The 18,768-nt window shown below is 43.1% G+C and overlaps 1 protein-coding gene across 1 annotated transcript in view; it reads right to left on the bottom strand.

Annotated features, from left to right (window-relative positions):
• Positions 1 to 10,995, bottom strand: part of Senp2 (SUMO specific peptidase 2) — a 39,955-nt gene extending 28,960 nt beyond the window's left edge. Inside the window, exons 1-5 of the mRNA XM_021209212.2 lie at positions 10,785 to 10,995; positions 9,139 to 9,197; positions 6,241 to 6,374; positions 4,302 to 4,368; positions 2,351 to 2,441 (exon numbers count right to left, since the gene is read on the bottom strand). Coding sequence (XP_021064871.1) covers positions 2,351 to 2,441; positions 4,302 to 4,368; positions 6,241 to 6,374; positions 9,139 to 9,197; positions 10,785 to 10,885 — 452 coding nt within the window. The 5' untranslated portion in view covers positions 10,886 to 10,995. The remainder of the gene's footprint in view (positions 1 to 2,350; positions 2,442 to 4,301; positions 4,369 to 6,240; positions 6,375 to 9,138; positions 9,198 to 10,784) is intronic.
• Between the last annotated feature and the right edge of the window lie 7,773 nt (positions 10,996 to 18,768).

The following is an 18,768-nucleotide window of genomic DNA, read 5'->3' as shown; positions in this document are numbered from 1 at the left end:
AAAGAAAGAAAGAAAGAAAGAAAGAAAGAAAGAAAGAAAGAAAGAAAGAAAGAAAGAAAAGGAAAGGAAAAAAATATAAATAAAAAAATAGTTTTCAAGGAGGCTGGAGAGATTGCTCAATTAAACACACTTGCTATTCTTTCGAAGTACCAGGATTCAGTTCCTAGCACCCACAAAGTGTTTAATAATTATCTGTAATTCCAGGGGTTCTAATACCCTCTTCTGCCCTCTGTGGGCAAAACAATCATACACATAAATACAGATGAGATACTATGTTTTCATTTTCACCTAATTCTAGGATGGTTATTATTTCACTTTTGACTTCTCCCTTAATCCAACTGTCATTTAATAGTGTTGTTTAGTTTCCATGTGTCAGGATACTTCCTGTTGTTTTTACTGATGCTGATGTCTCGTTTTATTCCTTTGTGGTCACATAGGATATAGGATGTTATTTTAATCTTCCCACATTTGTATTGGGACTTGCTTTGTGTTCTAAAATGTGGTCAATTTTGGAGAAAATTATAAAAGCTGTTGAGAAGAAAGTGTATTCCCTAATTGGACACCTCATACTACCAAAGAAAACAGCCGGTACCAGGAATGGGCTGCCTCTTTTTTGAGTTGGTGGCTAATGGAATCCTATAGACCAACCCCCTAAACATTACAGGCTATTATTGCCAATGCTCTTGGATACCCTCCAGAACTTGACAGTAATACCCTATTCCAAATACTTGAGTCATAGAGCATAGAGAAATCTAGCTGGTACTCAACAGAAAGCTCAAACCACATTGGCTGGTTTTCATGCTGGAAGGTGCTATGCATGCCAACAGAAGAAAAGCAGTCACCAAACTCTCCAGTTGAGAGCCCAGCAAGCTATAATGATGGTGCAACAATGGCACACATTTTAAGGGAGCAACAAGCCAATTCTAATTAGATTTAAGGCCTGCTCCATGAGATGAAACCGCATGAACATTGTCAACAAGGCCAAGAACCTTATTAAGGCAAGATAAGTCACTGGGCTGGGAGGAGGAAGTTCACTAGTACTATTTCTGCTAAATGGACATAGCAATAAAATGACTCTGAATCATGGGTATAACCACAGACCAGTGCATCTCTCAATTCTCATTAGACAAGCTTCTCTCGGTGATGGCTATTAACACAGAAACCCACAATGGGCCAATGTACAGAGAATAAGTGACTTTGGAATACTCAGCCCTAAATAGGTTGTCTATATCACACCTCTCCCTTCAAGGTTCAGGGATCTACATAAGGGAGGGCAGAAAGACAGTAAGAACCGGAGGTGGAAGCCGGGCCTGGTGGTGCAGGCCTTTAATCCCAGCACTCGGGAGGCAGAGGCAGGCGGATTTCTGAGTTCGAGGCCAGCCTGGTCTACNTTTCTGAGTTCGAGGCCAGCCTGGTCTACCAAGAGAGGTCCAGGACAGCCAGGGCTATACAGAGAAACCCTTTCTTGAAAAAAAAAAAACAAAAAAAAAAAAAAAAAAAAGAACCGGAGGTGGTAGATAAGAGTGGTAAGAAAATACTTTTTTCCATATACAACAGAAAGATGTACCTATGAACTCACAATAAGACCATGACAGCACGCACAAAGGCTGTGTAAGATAAAGCCAAACAAAAGCCTAGCATGGCAGTGGGGACAAAGTCCCATCCCTAGCTGAGAAGCTATTGGTATCTGACTGCTTGCAGGAAAGAGAAAGTCAGTTTTCTTCAGTGGAGTGACACCATATCTATATATCTATCAAGGCAGGTTCCATACAGGAGTGGCTAGCAACACAAACCAGACTTGATGAGGGCGATGAGGGACAAGAAAGAGAGACATGGAGAGGGTGAGAGAGACAGAGGGAGAAGGGGAGGAAGATGGATGGACAGAGGGAGGGAACAAGAAGTCCAGTGGGTAGGGAGGTGGGGGAGGATCTGGGAGGCGTTGGAGATGAACATGATCAAAGTATGTTGTGTGAAATTCTCAAAGGTAAATAAAAACATAAGACAAGGGGTTGCAGAGATGGCTCAGTGATTAAAAGTACTGGCTGCTTTTCCAGAGGAACAGGGTTGGAGGCTCAGTGCGCTCTTGTGGCCTCCTCAAGCACCAGCTATGAAAGTGCTACACTGGTATCTAGGCAAAATACTCATACACATACAATTATTAAAAAAAATATTAAAATGGTTTTCAAAACCAAGTCATACTGTGGACATGTAATATACCTGGAAAAGAAAACTCAAGTCTAACTAGTCACATGATCCCCAGCTATTACCTTCAGATTATGTAACAGAACGCAGTGAAAATGCCTAACAACAACAGTGAGCTTCACTTACAGAAGACTGCAATCTAACTTACCCAAAGGAGGGCAGGACTCTCCGTGGCTGATCTCGGGTCACTGTCACTCTGATCTTTGGATAGTCACTTATTCCATTAGGAGATTTATTACCTTTAACAACGTATTTGTAATGAGAAGACAAAAGTACCAGTCAGCAGCCTGAATTGGGACAGAAAGCTTATTTACGTGGTAGAACTAAATCTCTAGTTTTTAAAAGCATAGTAATCCAGCATGAATGTTATAAACAAATTAAAGATAAGTAATGGTGGGGCTAGTAGGGTAGTTCTGGGGTACAGTACTGCCTAACATGCATGAGATCCCAAATTTAATTTCACTACCAGGAAACCACAATAGTAATCAAGTAACTGATTTAAAACAACATGTATAAGCCAAAATCAATTTACATAAACCTTAAAAAGACTTAAAAAGCCTATCACCATTTTTCTAGTCCTTTGGAGTTATTTTAATCGATCGCAGAGTGTAACGGTCTAAAGCAATGTGCCTGGGCATCACGTGGGGATGACATGGCCCTCGATGACCAATCTTCAGTGCCGACTTGACTGAAGAGACTGCTGAGCTAAGTCTGGGTATCCGGGAGGTTTCCATAGCAGACTAAACAAGGGATAAAGACCACCCTGACTGTGGACTGCAGTTCTGTGCTACCTAAGAGGAGGAGGGAAGGAGACAATATTTTCTCTTCTCTTTGCTTGCCAGTCTGTAATGAAGTAAACCTGTCTCTCCTCTGGCACAAGATTCCACTACTCTGATATCCTTCCCAAGAAATCACAGCCCAAGCCCAAGAAAACCATAAGCTAAAGCAAACCTTTCTCCCCAATTTGTCATCTCCGTTGTTTGTCAGCAACGGCAAAGAACTAACACACAGGATACACGTTTACTCATCTTTGTACTTTTGGGCTACATGAGGAGCCTTAATTAACAAGTTTGAGAAGTATGACAATGAGCATCATTTCTTAGCTCCTTCTACTTCAGATTTCTGAACCTCAGCTTCTCTAACACTGACTTTCACTACCTTCCTCCTCCTCCTCTCAAACTACAAGTCAATCCGCATGGCAGTCACTAAAACCATTTCTCAGAACTCTGGCCTCTTCTGAGCTTTCCTCACAATAACATTTTATGCAGTGCACACAATTACAAGTCCACTTTAGTGTCTAATGACAATCGTGAAGTTCCTATACAGCTGTAGGAATTAGAAACTTAAGATTGAACAAATACATGATGGACTCTGAGAGCTCGAACAAGGTCTTCTGTTACTCTGACCATTAGGATGCAGTGCTGGACATACAGTAAGCTCTCAGGAATATATTTTTTAAGATTTATCTTTATTATTTTAAAGTTATATGTATATGCATATATGAGTCTGTGTGTGGATGTGTGCATGTGAATGCAATATGCATAAAGTCCAGAAGAGGGCATCACATCCCCTGGAGCAGGAGTTAGAGGCAGTTGTGAACTGCCTCATGTGGGTGCTGGAATCCAAACAGGTCTCTGAAAGAGCAATAGACACTCTTAAACACCTAGTCACATGCCAGCCCTTTCTAGGTTTTTAATCAATAAGCCTTGATCTGAAGTCACATTAAGAATCATGCTTATAAACAGGAAACAGCAGTCAACTCAGACAAAAATTATAAAGGAAAGCTCTGGGTTAAACATCCTTCCTGTAAAAACCTGATACTGATGCAGATGTTTCCAGCTTTGGATTTCAGAGTTTACCTCAGGGATGTTCAACTGCTGGGCTCCATGCAGACATCCCCAAAAATCTGAAAAACTCTAAAACTAAAGACAATTCCTGTCCTAGAAATTTAAGATAAAACTTATATTTGTTTTTATGGATGGTAAAGAGAATATGCCTTTATTTAATCCTAATCCAAACTGGTGTTTTCCTTTCATATTCTTAACACTTAGGGACACGGCTGCAAGCACAGGCAAGCAAGAATCTCCTGGCCAGCTCACCCAGTTTCAGCATGCTGCTACAGGATCCGGAACTCATCAGTTCACAAGATGAAGAGTTCGAAAATACCTAAAATAAAGCAGTCACTTCTAAAGTTGCAATTTAAAAACATTTCTAATACAAAAGCTCACTCAATTCATGGTTATTTCAGCTAGCACACAGAAATAACGCCATTAAGATTTTAAAAGGTGACAAAACAATGTTAAAAAAAGGTAATTACAGATTTCCCACAAATACTTAAGGAAAGTAAGAAACAAATTTCCCTTTGTCCTGGAGAAGCTCTGTGGAGCAGGTTGGCCACACCCTCACTTTACTGTAGAGGACTGGTCTTGCTTTCTATTGCAATGCTAAGTGTGGCCCCCAAGACCTGCAGTCTCTATGTGGACTTGTGACTCTGCCCCCAAGTTATTTCTGATTGGTAAAGATGCCAACAGCCAATAGCTGGCCAGAAGAGACATAACTGCAGTTAGGTTTCTTGGAGAAGAAGGTGGAGGAGGAAGAGAAGCCACCATATGTTAGGTGAGCTATAAAAAAGTGGCCTTGAGGGCTGGCCAATTAAAGTTAAGGTGAGCCCAGATGAAACATAGTAAGTAATAACTCGGGGTTATCAATAGGAAAGTAGATTCTAACAGCATAGAGGGTAGATATCTACCCAGCTCTTGTGCTGTTTAAGGCTTATTATAAATATAAAGGTTATGTGTGTCTTTTATCTGGGAACTAAATGGTCAAAGGCAGGGTAGAAACCCTGGGTCAGGATTAAATAATTTCTACAACACTCCACTCTGTTCTTCTGTTTTTAAGACAGTGTTTGACTGTAGCCCAGGCTGGCCTGGGACTCACTATGTAGTCAGGCTAGTCTCAATTTCATAATGGTTCTTCTCTACCTGCTAAGGATTACAGGCATTAGCCACTGCACCTGGCTTTGCTTTTCCTTTTTAAGTGAGGGTGTCACTAGGCTGTCACAATGGTCTTGAATTTCTAAGGTCTTCTACATTAGCTCTTCTGCAGCTGCCTTCTGAACACTAGAATAATCACAAGAGCATGCTACCAAGCTGAGTGAGTTAACACTGTTTAAACAACTACCGCACCCCCTCCCCCTCTGTCTGTCTCTCTGTCTATGTGCGTGTGTTGGTACACGTCTGGAGATCAGAGGCCATCCGGCAGGAATTAGTTCTCTTTCTACGCTGTGGGCCCTGGGGATTGAACTCGGTTTCAGGCTTAGCAGCAAGGTTCTTTACTCACTGAGCCGAGCCATCTGGCTGGCTCCCAAATATTCTTTTTATTTTTTATTTTTAAATTTTTTTATTTTTATTAGGTATTTACTTCATTTACATTTCAAATGCTATCCCCAATCAAATATTCTTTATAAATATTTTTAAAGTATTTAAATTATTAACCTTTAATTTCTTGACCTTCATATCAAAGTTAATAAATGCATGATCATTTCTGAAAATAAATCAATCTATATGTTAATTCCCCAAAAAACTATGAGAATTTTTTAAAATTTTATTTTACTAATGTTTAGTTTTTAAAAACTAAGAACAAACATCACAGTGTGTAGGCTGGAGATATAACTCAGTAGTAGACTCATGCTTAAGACACACAGACTCACACCAAGTACGCCTTTAATCTCAGCACTCAGAAGACAGAGGAAGGTGTATCTCTGTGAGTTCAAGGCCAGCCTAGTCTACAAAGTGAGTTCCAGGACAGGCAGGATTATGTAAAGAGACCATGTCTCAAAAAATGAACAAACAAAAGACAAAACAAAGAATAACCCAAGCCACCAAAGCCACAAAAAAAAAAAAAAAAGATTAAAGCCCAGGGTTCCATCTCCATAATCAATCAAACAATCAATCAGATTAAACAACAAACCACAAACAAATGAAAAACCCAAAAGGGGGAAAGAAAAAAGATCAGTACCCAAGTTTCAGCCCAACTGACCTCTCCAGAAGGTGCCACATTCCGTGTTCCATTACAAGCAGAAGACACCATGGGTTTTGTGGTCAGCTGGAACGGGAATCCAAACAAACTCGCAGCATTGTAGAGACTGTTCTTCACTTGGTGAATGAAGCAATCTAGAAAGTACCAACCAACTATAAACACAGAGCACTAAACTTTCAGAAAAATAATCTATTTTGAAAAGAATCTTAGTTCTTAAAAAAGTCTTACTTCCAAACACCAAGATTAAAATGTACCTATAAAAATGTTTTTGGGCCATCGATATGTCAGTGTGTGAGTCTTGCTGCTCAAGCCTGGCGACACTAGTCTGATCTTCAGACCCATGTGAAGATGCAGAGAACAGGCTCCTCAGAATCGTCCTCTGACCTCCACAGGCAAGTCACAGTACAACTCTACTCACACATGTGCACCATATACACACTAATAATAAATACTTTTTTTTCCGCTGATAAAAGGAATTCTAGTGTGTGAACTTGTGTCAGTCAACTACCTGAGCTGCTACAAAAGCATTCAACTATTATTGTGGTACACCACAAACTGGTTCCCCAAGAAGGGATATGAACTAGCAGCTTTTGAGGAGTGAGTTTTGTAGAGTCCATACAGTGAGACTTCCTTCACAGAGGCACCAGCATAAGTGAGCACACACACAGGAAGCACTCACATTCACTCACTTGTTTGCCCGTCCATCCCAGGCAGGTAACGATGATTGCCTTAAACAACCATCCACAAAGCCCCTGATAAATCCTGACTGACTAAAGGATAAAACACAACAGCTCTTGAGCATCTGTGACAAGAAGAAACTATCCCTCTATTGACCCAGATGCATCAGACCATCTCAAACTCACTTCTTCCTGGTACCACTGGTACCAGAGTTTACAAAACAGAGAAATAAACAAATGTGGAGGGGGGCATGCCTCAGTGCTCCTCCGCCTCCTCCTTCTCACTTCCTGCACATCTATGTTGCCTACAGTTTCTTCTGTATTCACTAATTGAAGGTATTACAAAGACCTAGAAAGAAATACTCTCTAGAAAGGGGAGTGGTTCAAAACAGTGAGAAAATGTGTTGTTTACTCCAAAGACCCAAGAAGACAAGAGGTAGTAACAGCGGCTACTAAAGAATTGGAATTTTCCTACAAAGCTTGTTAAAAAAAAAAAAAAAAAGTGTCCTAACACTGTGTTAAATTAATTATCTCATGTACTCTTTTTCAGAGGGCGGTAATCCTGCCTCATCTCTCTAAGAGACTAGCACTACCTTGTATCTCTGAGACTCTGGCTGTCGCCTATGGAGTCATGGGTCTGCCACGAGGAGGCCTCCTTCCTTCCCTTTACCTCTGCTTTTCCTTCTCCCCCAAAGCTGCCTAGAGTTTATCTATTGTAGAAGCCAGCAGTCAGGTGTGCTTCCCTACAGGTTTCCTTTAAATTAGTGAAAATTCAAGTTCAGCTCTTTACTGAGGTGTGATGGCTCCCACCTGTACTCTGAGAACTTGGGAGGCTGAGAAAAAAGGATTGAGGCCAATCTGGATTGCCTAGCCTCGCACATAAATAAGTTACATTTAAAAAGCTTGAATTCTCTAAGTTAAACTAGCTACATTTCCAGTACTCAACTGACATCACTACAGGAGGATCAGCACTCTGTAGATATTACTACAGTATTCCCTCTTATACCTAGCTTCATCTCCAATTTAGATTCCTTTATGCTATCTGCATACGTTATGCCATTTCCTTAAAATCTCTCTATTCGACAGAAATGACGGACTGGAGGTGATCCTAAGGACAGATAAAGATTTCCATACACAACCAGCTCAGGAACCTTCTCTAATATCACCAAAGCTTTGTTCTGGGGCTGGGAGCCAAACTTTGGGTGTTTAGTATATTAGACAATCATTAAGCTACATTTCCATCCTCTTTTTACTTTACTTTGCTACAGGGTCTCATTAAATTGTTTAAACAGGCTTTGAACTTGTGACTTACCTGCCTCAAAATCCTCAGTAGCTAAGCCACAGGCTGTGTTAGGCAGGCCCTGGGTCATCCTCAGTAGCTAAGCCACAGGATACATTAGCCAGGCCCTGGGTATCACCAGCTGGTTTTATCATGTTGTTTTATGTATCTTACTACATTCACATAAAAACCATTGTTTATTCATATTTATTTTAAAAAATAGCTTATTTTTTTCCTTAGATAGTTAAAAGGTACTTGTAGAAAGGCCTAGTATCCATTTTTGATTTTCTGTAATTGTGTAAAATCAAGACATGGTCAAAGCCAGGCTGTGGTGGCGCACACCTTTAATCCCAGCACTTGGGAGGCAGAGGCTGGCAGATTTCTGAGTTCGAGGACAGCCTGGTCTACAGAGTGAGTTCCAGGACAGCCAGGGCTATACAGAGAAACCCTGTCTCAAAAAAGACATAGTCAATAAGTATTTATTGGATTTAAATGAAATATCAACAAGTTCCACAGTTAACCATCACACCTGGTTAACTGGTTCCACAGTTAACCAAATTCATGACTGCTGTTGAAATAAGGGACATACTATAGTATTCTAGTGTGCCTTGCCCTTTAATCTACTTTTATTCTCATCTACCAGTCAGATACAAGAAAGTAGGTTTGTGATGACAAAGCGCATTGGTTCACTCAGCCAGATGAATCAGACCAGTCAGTTTGAACTGGCTTCCTCCTCAAAAAAAAAAAAAAAAAAAAACCTTTATTTCAGAAGACCTTAGAACTATAAACACACATTCAACACACACCTCTAGGAAAGACAATGGCGTAGAGAAAGGGCAGGAAAGAGGAAACTTCTCATTGTCTGGACTTTTTACCTTTTGAGTTTTGTTCCATGCATGTATTTTTCCTACTAAAACAGATTAATTTTAAAAGACGTAGTACCTAATCTTGGTCTTTTAGCTGGGATCTCATCAGTGTCCACTGCAGTAGAAAACAGAGTGCTGCAAAGAAAGGAAAAGATGTATGTATATAGGTCATACATGCATTTCTATAAATAAACTTCCTCAGCACTGGAGGTGTGACTCAGTTGTAGGGCATGTGTTTAGCATGTAAAAGACCGTGGTTTCCTCACCTAACACCAAAACAAAAGCTCCGTGCCACACAACCTCCCTTCTCCCGTGTCCCGATGCAAGGTGCAAAGCAGAATCCCATTTCTAAACCTTAGGAAAGACTCAGCACTCCCTACTCCATAATGATGTATAATCTGGTCAAATTAAGCCAACACATCATTTGTTTGGGGGACAATGACCCTAGAGACAGACTTTTTTTTTAATTTCAAGTGACAATATAAGCAGCCTTGAGATAAGGTAGTAGTTGGGAGTTGTCGATGGTGTTGCCTAAATGTCCTCCGACCCCTGGGGCTGGGGATTGAAGACAGGACAGGCATGATAGACAAGCACACTACCCCTAAGGCACAGCTCTAGTTCCTAGAACGAAGTATCTTTTAAGACACGAGCCCCGGAATGTGGTAAAGACCAGTAGGCAGCTAGAAGTCAAGGCTGGCCTGGACACACCCACACACAGGCTTGCATGACTCTGAGGGACTGACTATGAATGAGAATGTGAGGCAATCAACCAGTCACTGTTCGATAAATATGCAGTTTCATTGTGCACCAGACCCAGCATAAAACACGGGGGGGGGGGGAATAAACTGCTCTTGCGTAAGCATCACTTTCAGAACTTTATAACATCTTAACCGATTCTAATCTGAACCCCATGGAACTGTAGAAGCCATATATTTCTGGACTACATGCTACAGTTTAGCTAACAACCATGTTTCACCAATGACCTACATTCCTGAAGTCATCTATGAATCATTTTGATCTACTTCCCCTAAACCAATCTTTTGTCCACTTCTCTTGACCTGGAAACAAAAATAATCACCACCATCATCATCATAAGCGAAGTAGACATAGCCGAGGAAGGAAAGGGAGGGAGGGAGGGAGGGAGGGAGGGAGGGAGGGAGAGTGTTAGAGTGGGAGACACTCAGGGGGGAGTACAGAAGTTTCAGAGTATTTTGTTTTCTAGATAAACCCTTAAAGGGAAAGACACTGAAAGTAAATAAAGGAGTAGATGCTAAATACTAATATTTGTCATTTCCTTCTAATTTTAACCGAGTCTTAAAAGAGGGCGGTACGTACTTACTTTCTGCCTCTTACAAGGATGTTATAAAGAACAGGACCCTTCCCTTCCCCTGCAGCCCAACACACACACCCCGACAGCTGCTGTCAAACAAGACAACTGCTGTTCCTCGGTGCGAAGACAACGCACTCGCAGTCAAACGACTATCGGCAAACTCCTAACCTAGTGACTCGTTCCTGCGCTGTCCGCCCGCGACGACACCGGGCGACAAGAGCCGTATCCGGCGAGCAGCATATCGCCGGTCTCCCGTTCCCCTTCCGCTCGCAGCTAGAGGGACGGACTCTTCCCCCAGGCCTCCGCGGTCCCGTAGCCACCGGTTCCCACAGGCCCGCGGCGCCCAACGCCAGCGCGGGGGAGGGGACCCGACCGGCGCGCGGCCACCTTACCTGCTGGAGCGCCGCCGCTTGAGCAGGGCGCGGGCCCCGGGCGCGGGCCGCTCGCACAAGCGAAAAATGGTGCCGAGAACCTTAGCCAGCCATCTGTACATTCCAGGCCTGAGCAGCAGCGGCGGCCGACACACCCCGAGACGCGAACCCCAGAGCTGTCGCCGCCGCCGCCGCCGCCGCTGCCGCCTTCGCCGCTTCGGCCGTAGCCAGGATCAGGCGCGGGTTTGTGACGCCATCAGAGGGCCCACAGATTCAACGTTCCCCGGGCTATGGGAGGACTCTCTAGAAGCCGCTGACGTCACCTTCTTCCGCCCAACGGGAAAGCGGCCTCCGGTGTCTGAGCATGCGCAGCCTGGGCCTGCTCCTTGTAAGCCTAGCAACAGGAAGCCGGACGGGGAGAACGGGCTCTTGCGCGGGTCTGATTGGCAGGCCGAAGGGGCGGGGCTTTCTCTTTGGCAGAGCCAGTCAGGAGTCGATCTCGGGACAAGGCCCACAGACCCAAACCACGTGTATCACTGCTGGGCCGGGAGAGCTACCCCAGCAACGGGACAGCGGAGGGCTCTGTAAAAGAAAGCACAGGGTGGAAAATAGGTCAGGTTAGTTAATGAGTACGTAACGTTTTGCGCTTTATTTTGTATATACATTGGTCTCATACTTTACCCTGATTGCTGTCACGTTCACAGCAACCGGACACAGCTGGGTATCTTAGGAATGTCATAAAAACCAAAGGTATATAGCAATCAAACCATATGCCTAAGAAAACGGAGCTAACCACTAGCGTTTGAGCCAGTCTAAGTACTAGGACTCATTCCGCACTCATAAGGTCAAGTCTACAGGGAGAGACATTTTCATAGATAATAACAAATTAAAATGCAAGGTCACCTGCTGCTGTGATAAATGATTGTAATGTGCAATGGAGCTAGAGAGAAAGTTAAACCAGATGCTGGGGAGTGAGTAGGGCAGACGGACACGACTCCTTAGGAAAAGCTTCCGGGGAAACAAGGACTGAATGATTCCTGTGGCCTTTTCTAATCAGCTTGTCTCCTCCCCTCAGCTGTCAGGTAGCAATCAATTCTCACTATCCTCTCGGGGAATGTATACACTTTTCTTATCAGAAGGAAAACCATTAGAAATAATTGTCTAAATAATATTGCCTATGGATTTAAGCATAATGTATGGGAGTGCAGTCCCTTGAAGTATTCAAAAACAGTCTCTGCTGGGCATAGTGGCACTTGCCTTTAATGCCAGCACCTGGGCGGTAGAGATAGGTGGATCTCTGTGAGTTAGAGGCCATCCTGGTCTACACAATGAGTTCCAGGATAGCCAGAACTATATAGAAAGACTCTTAAAATAAAACAACAATAAAACAAAACAAAACAAAAAACAGGCTCCATCTTTCCTGTTGGGTGTATAAGGCCATGTGGCTAATGAAAATTACCTGCCTAACGCACACACCGGGGCCAGTTGAGGATCTATCTGGTCCTCAGATGTGAGCTCTCAACTACTGGTCCAGCACTATGCCTGCAGCTGAAATGCTCCCTGCTGTGGTGGTCATCAGAATTAGACAAGGAGAGGCAAGTGGTTGGAGCAGGTGAAGCAGAGGCGGCTGAAGGGATGGGATGGGTGGTAGTCGAGGTGACCAGCGCACTGGCTCTCCCTTTTCACACCACAGGGTGAGCTCTCTCTCCAGCACTGCTCCAGCTAGCCCACCCAGTGCTATTATCTGCAGGAGGCAGATTTCATTTCTCCTCCTCTCCCTCAGGACAGCTCACCCAGGCCCACACCTCCAATGTGCCCATCCAAGATTTGGAGCCTGTTCTCCAAGGTGCTGTAGCCCGTGAGGACCTGGGCTGGCCAGCTCTCCCACTCATACAGGGTGCCTTTGCCAATATGGCCAGCTCCATTGTGCTGCCCAGGCAAGGGACAGGGCCCATTTGCCAAGGTGCTATAGTAGGGAGGGACAGGGCCAGCTCATCGTCTCTCATGACCTCAGGGCCAGTTCTCTAGGCTGCCACAGGTTTAGGGGCAAGAGAGTGTAAGGCATCACCTTCATACCTAGGAATCTACAGTAAAGTTCTCTCCAAACTCACCTTTTGTGGTACGTGAACTTCACGCTTTGAATTTATGAGATAAGAACCCGAAAGTCACTGGCCCATGTGGTTGTGCTGATGATCATGTTTTAGGACCCAACCTCCCCAAGAAAGACCATGTTGTTTTCCAAGACAGCCCAGGATCACTGTACTAATTCCACAATAGCTAGGAAATAGAAACAACCTACATGTCAATCACCTGAAAAATAGATAAGGAAAATGTGATATGTATTCACAATGGAATATTGCTCAGCTGTAAAGAAAAACAACATGATGAAATTTTCAGGTAAATGGGGAGAGCTGGAAAAAATTATACTGAGTGAGGTCACAGAGGCACATAAAGATAAATGCCAAATTTCTCTCATGCGGATCTGTGTTTCTAATCCTGTTTTGTATGTTTAATCTAGAGTATGGTGGAAGACAGGAAACTGGAATGGGCTACTGGGGAGTGGAGAATTAGGGAAGAGAATAGTCAACCATAGGTAAAAGATATAAAAAAAAAATATGGGTGAGAGAGGGGCATCCTGGGGGGGAGGGCAGAGATTCGAGCATGAAGGGTGGGAGGTGGGTAAATGAAGGGTGGGCAGAAGGCTTCACCCAAGTGCAACCTAGGATCTTCCAGTTCTAGAAAAACATTCCATCGAGGGCACAACACAGGTAACATGAAAGGAGAGAGGGGATGCATCAGGGGTTAAAGGTTTAAGTCCAGTTAATGGGAGAGGGGGTAGTTAGCCCAAACTTAGTCTACAGGAAAAACCCTATGAAAATCCATTAGTTTACAAGCTATTAAAAGTATAATTTTAAAGCTGGGCGTGGTGGCGCACGCCTTTAATCCCAGCACTTGGGAGGCAGAGGCAGGCGGATTTCTGAATTCAAGGCCAGCCTGGTCTACAAAGTGAGTTCCAGGACAGCCAGGGCTATACAGAGAAACCCTGTCTCGAAAACCAAAAAGGAAGTTTGAACAGACACTTTTAGTTTTATTTATTTATTTATTCACTTTACATTATGGTCACTGTCCTCCCTCCCAATATCCCTCTACACCTCTACAGTTCCTACCTCCACTCCCCGTACCCTTACCCTCTGAGAGGGTAGAGATACCCCTGTATATCCCCTGCAGCCCTGGCACATCAAGTCTTTGCAGAGCTAGGTGCTGCTTCTCCTACTGAGGCCAGACAAGACAGCTGAGTTAGGAGAATGGACCCACAGACAGGTAACAGCCTTAGAGACGGTCCTCACTCCAATTGTTCAAGACCCACATGAAGACCAAACTGCCCATCCACTTCATGTGTGTAAGGGGCTTAGTTTCAGCCAGTGTATGCTTTTTGGTTGGTGATTCAGTCTCTGAGAGCCCATAAGGTTCAGGTTAGTTGACTCTGTTGGTCTTCTAGTGGGAGTTCCTATCCCCTCTGGGGCCCTCAATCCTTCCCCCAACTCTTCCATAAGAGTCTCCAAGCTCCATCCGATGTTTAGCTGTGGGTCTCTGTATCTGGCTGAGTTAGCTGCTGTGTGGAGCCTCTCAGAAGACAGCCATGTTCCACTCGTATCTGCAAGCATAACAGAGTATCATTAATAGTGTCAGGGATTGGTGCTTGCCCATAGAGTTGATCTCTAATTGGGCTGGTTATGGCTTGGCCATTCCCTTAGTCTCTGCCCCATCCCCTGCCCCTGCATTTCTTGGGAGCCTTCCCTATCGCAGGTCTCTGACATCCTGGCAATGCAAACCACCACCACCACCCACACACACACACCTGTCAGCTGCAGATTTCCATTTATTCTCATGGCTGTCTGCCCATCTCCCCCGTTCCTCCCCAAACTTGATCCTGAAACTTACTCTTCCACTCCACCTCCCCCACCCCAGTACCCTTCCTCTGTCTGCCTCCTATGACTGTTTTATTCCCCCTTCTAAGAGAGATTCAAGCTTCCTCACTTGGGCCTTCTTTGATATTTAGCTTCTTCGAGTCTGTGGAGTGTAGCATGGATATCTGTATGTTATGGCTAATATCCACTTATAAGTGAGTATATATTTACTATACATGTCCTCTTGGGTTTGGGTTATCTGACTGAGGATGATATTCTCAAATTCCATCCATTTGCCTGCAAAATTCATGATGTCTTTGTTTTAAATAGCTGATTAGTATTCCATTGTGTAGATGTACCACATTTTCTTTATCCATTCTTCAGTTGAGGGACATCTAGGTTGTTTTTAGTTTCTGGTTATTACAAATAAAGCTGCTATGAACATAGTTGAGCAAGTGTCCCTGTGGTATAGTGGGGCATCCTTTTGGGAATATACCCTGGAGTGGTATAGCTGGATCTTCTGGTAGAACTATTCCCAGTTGTCTAAGAAACTGCAAAATTGGTTTCCAAAGTGGTTGCTCTCCCACCAGCAATGGAGGAGTGTTCCCCTTGCTCCACACCCTCAACAGCGTGGGCTCTCACTTGAATTTTTGATCTTAGCCATTCTGACCAGTGTAAGATGGAATCTCAAGAGTTGTTTTGATTTGCATTTCCCTGATGACTAAGGATGTTGAACATTTCTTTAAGTGCTTCTTGGCCATTTCAGAGTCCTCTGTTGAGAATTCTCTGTTTAGCTCTGTCCCAGTTTTTTAATTGGGTTATTTGGGTTGTTGGTATTTAACTTCTTGAGTTCTTTATAAAATTTTATAAATCTTTATAAATCTGTCAGATGTAGGGTTGGTGAAGATTTTTTTCCCAATCTGTAGGCTGCTGATTGTACCATTGGCAGTGTCCTTTGCCTTACAGAAGCTTTGCAGTTACATGAGGACCCATTTATCAATTGTTNATCTTAGTGCCTGAGCCATTGGTGTTCTATTCAGGAACTTGTCTCCTGTACTAGTGAGCTTAAGGCTATTCACCACTTTCCTTTCTATTACATTTAGTGTGTCCAGTTTTATGTTGAGGTCTTGATCCACTTAGACTTGAGTTTTGTGCAGGGTGATAAATAGGAATCTATTTGCATTCATCTACATGCAGATAGCCAGTTAGACCAGCACCATTTGTTGAAGGTGCTTTCTTTTTTCCATTGTATTGTTTTTGGCTTCTTTGTCAAAAATCAAGCGTCCATAGGTGTATGTGTTTATTTCAGGGTCTTCAATTCAATTCCATTGATCGATCTGACAGTTCCTATACCAATACAATTCAGTTTTTATTACTATTGTTCTGTAGTACAGCTTAAGGTCAGGGATTGATCATGATACCTCCAGAAGTTCTTTAATTGTTCAGGAATGTTTTAGTTATCATGGGGTTTGTTTGTTTGTTTTTCCATATCAAGTTGAGAATTGCTCTGTCAAGGTCTGTAAAGTGTAAAGACTTTTGTTGGAATTTTGATGGGAATTGCATTGAATCTGTAAAATGCTTTTGGTAAGATGACCATTTCCATTACGTCATTCCTACCAATTCATGAGCATGGGAGATATTTCTATCTTCTGATATCTAACGCAGTTCATTTTTCAGCAACTTGAAGTTCTTGTCGTAGAGGTCTTTCATTTGCTTGGTTAGTCCCAGCTCTGTTATGTACAGCTTCAGAAGGACTACACCAAGCCAAACAGTTTCACATGAGGTTTATTGGGAGAGAGGGGCAAGGTGGTGGCAGAAACAGAAGTGAGAAAGAGAGAGAGACACACAGACAGAGAGAGATCAGGGGGGCCTTTTTTATATATAGGTGATGATGAAACACAGGTAAAGGTAGGAGGTAAAGGTAGGAGGTGAGCCAAGTGGATTCTGGGAATATGGTGGCTGTTGCCTTGATAACAGGTCTGCGGGTACCACCTATGTAATGTCACAGGTTTCAGAGGTCCTGATACCAATAAGCTCCAAGGACCAGAAAATACTTTCAAAAAAAAAAAATCATAGGAGAAAACTTTCCTAACCTAAAAAAAAAGAGATGCTGATAGAAATACAAGAAGCTTATAGAAGAGCAAAGGGGCTCTTCACCTTCTTCTATTCCTGTTGTTCTTAGGTTAGGTCTTTCATGGTATCCTAATTTCCTGGATGTTTTGTGTCAGGATTTTTTTTTTTTTTTTTTTTTGGTTTTTTGAGACAGGGTTCCTCTGTATAGCCCTGGCTGTTCTGGAACTCACTCTGTAGACCAGGCTGGGAAATCTGCCTGCCTCTGCCTCCCAAGTACTGGGATTAAAGGCGTGTGCCACCACTGCCTGGCAGGAAATTTTTAGATTTAACATTTTCTGACTGATTGTAGTGGCTATTCCTGGTTGTCAACTTGACTATATTTGAAATGAACTACAATCCAGAATTGGAAGGCTCACCAGTGGACCTAATCTGGAGACTGGGGAATAGAAGTTTCTGATCTGGATCTTGGTATGGAGATCTTGAGACACAGTGGTGATTGAATCCAGAAGATTAAGACAGGGAGATCTCCGAGTCCAAGGTCATCTGGGATTAAAGGTGTGGTGGCACACACCTTTAATCTGGACTACACCTTCTGCTGGGGACCATATAAGCACATTGGAAGAAGGGAGTCTGGCTCTTGCTCTTTCGCCTTCTTGCAGTGTGGGACTCAGCGACTGCAAGATCCTTGGACTTCNATTCACAGCTACTACTGAACCATTGTTGGGATTTGGACTGCAGACTGTAAGTCATCAATAAATTCCTTTACTACATAGAGACTATCTGTAAGTTCTGTGACTCTAGAGAACCCTGACTAATACACTGATGCATTAATTTATTCTATTGTCTCTTGTATGCCTGAGTCTCCCTTTTAAAATTTATTATTATTATTATTATCATCATTATTATTATTATTATTATTATTATTATTATTTTGGTTTTTTGAGACAGGGTTTCTCTGTGTAGTCCTGGAACTCACTCTGTAGACCAGGCTGGCCTCAAACTTGGAAATCCACCTGCCTCCCTCTGCCTCCCAAATGCTGGGACTAAAGGCATGTGCCACCCTGAGTCTCTCTTCCATCTCCTGTTTTCTGTTGGTGACACTTGCATCTGTTGTTCCTGTCCTCTTTCCTAGCTTTTCCATCTCCATCATCCCCTCAGTTTGTGTTTTCTTTATTGCTTCCATTTTTTTTTAAAAGATTTATTTTATTTATATGAGTACACTGTATCTCTCTTCAGATGCACCAGAAGAGTGCGTCAGATCCCATTACAGATGGTTGTGAGCCACCATGTGGTTGCTGGGAATTGAACTCAGGACCTTTGGAAGAGCAAAGCTCTTAACCGCTGAGCCATCTCGCCAGCCCCCTATTTCCACTTTCAGGTCTTGCATAGTTTTATTTATTTCCTTCACTTGTTTACTTGTTCACTTATTTGTATTTTCCTGTATGTCTTTAAGGAATTTATTTGTTCCTTTTAAATGCCTGTTTGATTGTATTTTCCTGTATTTACTTAAGGGATTTATTCATTTCCTCTTTAAAAGCCTCGATCATCTTTATAAGATTAGATTTAAGGTCATTTTCTTGTGCATCCCTTGTGTTAGGATATCCAAGGTTTGCTGTACTGGGGTAGCTGTGCCCTTCCCTCAGCCTTGAGCAGACTAAATAGTCCTTAAGTGTTTGCCACAGTTAGTCTTTCGCTGACCTAGGTGGAGTCTTCCACCTTGCTGCATCTGCAATCTCCTACAGGAGCTGATTGCCTGCTGAGCTTGCTTTGCAACATAATCCAGCTGGAACAAAGGATGGGGCTGTGGGTTTTCCCTATAGGAAAGGCAGAGCTGAATATTAAACTTTGAGCCTTGTCTTGGTTTCATCCTTCTCTTGCCTGCCCACCCTTTTTCATTTCCAGCCTCCCTTTCAGGTACCCAGTTCATCCATGGCTGCTGGACAGCTACAGGTAGCTGTGCTTTGGAGGTGTCATGTTGCCCTGGCTTTTGTTGATTGTGTTCTTTTGAGGGCCTTTAGCCTTCT

This window comes from Mus pahari, chromosome 12 (genome assembly GCF_900095145.1).
Source record: "Mus pahari chromosome 12, PAHARI_EIJ_v1.1, whole genome shotgun sequence".
NCBI classification, from domain to species: domain Eukaryota; kingdom Metazoa; phylum Chordata; class Mammalia; order Rodentia; family Muridae; genus Mus; species Mus pahari.
Note: the sequence above shows the minus strand (reverse complement) of the source record. Positions and strands in the feature narration are given on the sequence as shown.